Below are 2,930 nucleotides of genomic sequence, written 5' to 3'. Positions count from 1 at the left end.
GAAAGTAACTTGATTTCACTATAATCGTGTATATATGTATTTTACATGTATGTATTGTGTGTTTATGTATGTTTCTCACTTTAAAAAGCAGAGATGTCCAAGCAAGTTCAGTGATGAACAATGGAGACTTCAAGTGGAGTTTATAGCACCTGGGTGATTAGTATCACAGAAGCAAGTGCAAGTATACTCTCCTGAGTTTAAAAACCAAGACATGTCACAACTTAATAACTATCAGGGCTTGGAAGCATCCACTTCTTCCCACACATGGGGCGTTCAAAGCTTTTATTTGCTTTCAGGAGAAACCCTCAGTGGACATCCTGCTGTGTTAACAGGGAAATCATGGGAACACAGGGTTCACTTCTCACGCAGGAAGTGACTTCCAAGCATGGTTTTCATTGCCGCCAGAACGTCCCTGTTCCTGAAGCTGTAGATGACAGGGTTGAGTGTGGGGGTGACGATGGTGTAGAAGATGGCCAGGAGCTTGTCCTGCCCGGGGCTGTGGTAGGACCTGGGTCGCATGTAGGTGAAAATAAAGGGCCCGTAGTACATCCCCACCACGACCATGTGGAAGGAGCAGGTGGAGAAGGACTTCTTCCGCGCCTCTGAGGATCTCATCTGGAGCACGGTGTGAAGAATCCGGCCATACGACGCAGAGATCATGCAGAAAGGAACAAGCAAGAAGATGATGCCACTCACGAAGACGCCGCGCTCATAGCGCGATGTGTCTGCACAGGACAACTTCAGCATGGCGGGGACCTCACAGAAAAAGTGGTCAATGGCCCTGGAGCCACAGAAGGGGAAAAGGAGAACAGAAGCCGTGTGAACCGTGGAGTTGAGGAGCCCCACGAGCCAGGCACCCCCAGCCAGGAAAACGGCCGTCTTCTCGTTCATCAGCACGGGGTAGTGCAGTGGGTGGCAGATGGCCACGTAGCGGTCACAGGACATGGCCGCCAGGAGGAGGCACTCACCGCCCAGCAGGATGAGGGACAGAAACACCTGAAGCCCACAGCCTGCAAACGAAATGGTCCTGCTGCCCGACAGGAAGTCGGCGATCATCTTGGGGACGATGTTGGAACTGTGCAAGATGTCCATGAGGGACAGGTGGCTGAGCAAGAGGTACATCGGGCTGTGGAGCCTCCGGTCCCTGCGGATGAGCGAGATCATGAACGCGTTTTCTGTCACCGTCAGCACAAAGATGGAGACTAGGAATGGGAAGAAGACCCGGCTGGCCTGGCGGGAGGAGAAGAGTCCCAGCAGAGTGAAGTCGCTGCCGAGGCTGTGGTTCTCGCCGCCCTGCATTGGGGCTGCTGCTCCACCTGCGGGAAGACAGGCAAGTGGAGGGACAGAAGGCCGGAGCTGGGCCCTGTCAGTTCTGTCATCCCTGTCCACATAATCAGAGCTGGCTGCTGACGCGTTGTCAGCTGGGTTTGGAGGCATCCACTTGCACACAACGTGCTCGGAGCCTGTGTAGAAGTGACGAGGCTCCTGCACTGTGTGGGCCCCGGGCTCCTCCCTGAGCCTCCAGACCTCGGCTGCTCAGACCACTCTGGGGCCAGGTGCTCTCCCATGTCCCTCTCACCATGTACCTGCAGTTCCCGCCCCACAGTGAGCCCCTTGTCCTCCTACTGTCCTTCCCTTCCCGTCATACTGAATAGCGAGGACAAGGGTCATACCTGCTCTTATTTCCACTCTCGCCACCAGAATTCGGCTTCGTGATGAGAGCTCCTTGCTCTGCTGGTGGAACCAAACCACACCCACAACAGTGCACACAGCAGTTTCTCAGGGATATTTGCTGAACATGTGAATGGAATAAGTGAACTATGCAACTTGAGTTTTAATGGACTTATCTATTAAAAAAGTCTAAAGAATAAAATGTAGAATTCCTAAGAAATAATAAAGGAATAAAATACAGGATCAGAAACTATTTGTATGTTTGTAATTTGAAACGTCATCAATATTTGAAAAATAATAAAAGAAGGCATTATTCGGTCAAAATAAACAACACAGGCCGACACTGTGGCATGGTAGGCTTAGCCTCCGCCTGCGGTGCCAGCATCCCATATGGGTGCCGGTTGCAATCCCAGCAGCTCCGCTTCTGATCCAGCTCCCTGCTAATGGCCTGGGGAAGCAGTGGAAGATGACCCAAGACCTTGGGCTCTGCACCCATGTGGGAGACTTGGAAAAAGCTCCTGGCTCCTGGCTCCTGGCTTCGGATCGGCCCAGCTCCGACCATTGGGACCATTTGAGGAGTGAACCAGCAGATGAAAGACCTCTCTCTGCCTCTACCTCCCTGTAACTCTGCCTTTGAAATAAATACATCCTTAAAAAATATAAAAATAAACAATGCATCTTTAGGAATATATTTTACTTCTGCATTTTTGACATATAGAGACTGAGTTGTAACTTGTGGATTCGATGCATGGGAAATGAGTCATTACTGTTATCTGTTGGTGCTTGGATAATGGTTACTTAAACATTTACACCACGATGGACTGAGCACCTTTTGTGTGCATGCTCCTTCTCTGAGTATGAAAAACACATCCATGCACACACATATCTATAAAGGTTATGAAACACAAGTACAGCAACCGAGACTCCCTCTTTATACGCCTAGTGTGATCGCTGGAAACAAGCAGCCAGAAACACGCCTGCCACAACATGAACAGCCATGCACAGGTGAACAAAATGAACTTAGGTTTGCCACTGCCACGGAAATTAGTGCAGAAGTCATGTCCCTCTCACTACAAACGGCTCACCCTTGTCTGCCTTCATTGCACAGATGTCGAGCCTTCATTTCAATTGTCTTGTGGATTAGTGAAGATGTACTAGATTTATGGAGCGTCTGGGGAGGCACCTGCCTGCATGGTGCTGTCCATTTTGATGGATCTGACACACAGCTCAGCAAAGTTTGGTGATCGGTACAGATTCAG

General features: G+C 50.2%; 1 protein-coding gene across 1 annotated transcript; it reads right to left on the bottom strand.

Moving 5' to 3' along the window:
- Nucleotides 1-354: 354 nt before the first annotated feature.
- On the bottom strand, nucleotides 355-1,299 carry LOC133758632 (olfactory receptor 2AJ1). Its single transcript, XM_062189835.1, has one exon. It carries the CDS (start codon nucleotides 1,297-1,299, stop codon nucleotides 355-357), a length of 945 nt encoding a protein of 314 aa, XP_062045819.1.
- Nucleotides 1,300-2,930: the final 1,631 nt, after the last annotated feature.

The sequence above is a fragment of the Lepus europaeus genome, chromosome 4, assembly GCF_033115175.1.
Source record: "Lepus europaeus isolate LE1 chromosome 4, mLepTim1.pri, whole genome shotgun sequence".
NCBI lineage: Eukaryota > Metazoa > Chordata > Mammalia > Lagomorpha > Leporidae > Lepus > Lepus europaeus.
This window is presented reverse-complemented; position numbering and strand designations above follow the sequence as displayed.

Bases quoted from the DNA above. Each gene is read 5' to 3' on its own strand.
- LOC133758632 (XM_062189835.1), bottom strand. From the start codon at position 1,299: ATGCAGGGCGGCGAGAACCACAGCCTCGGCAGCGACTTCACTCTGCTG.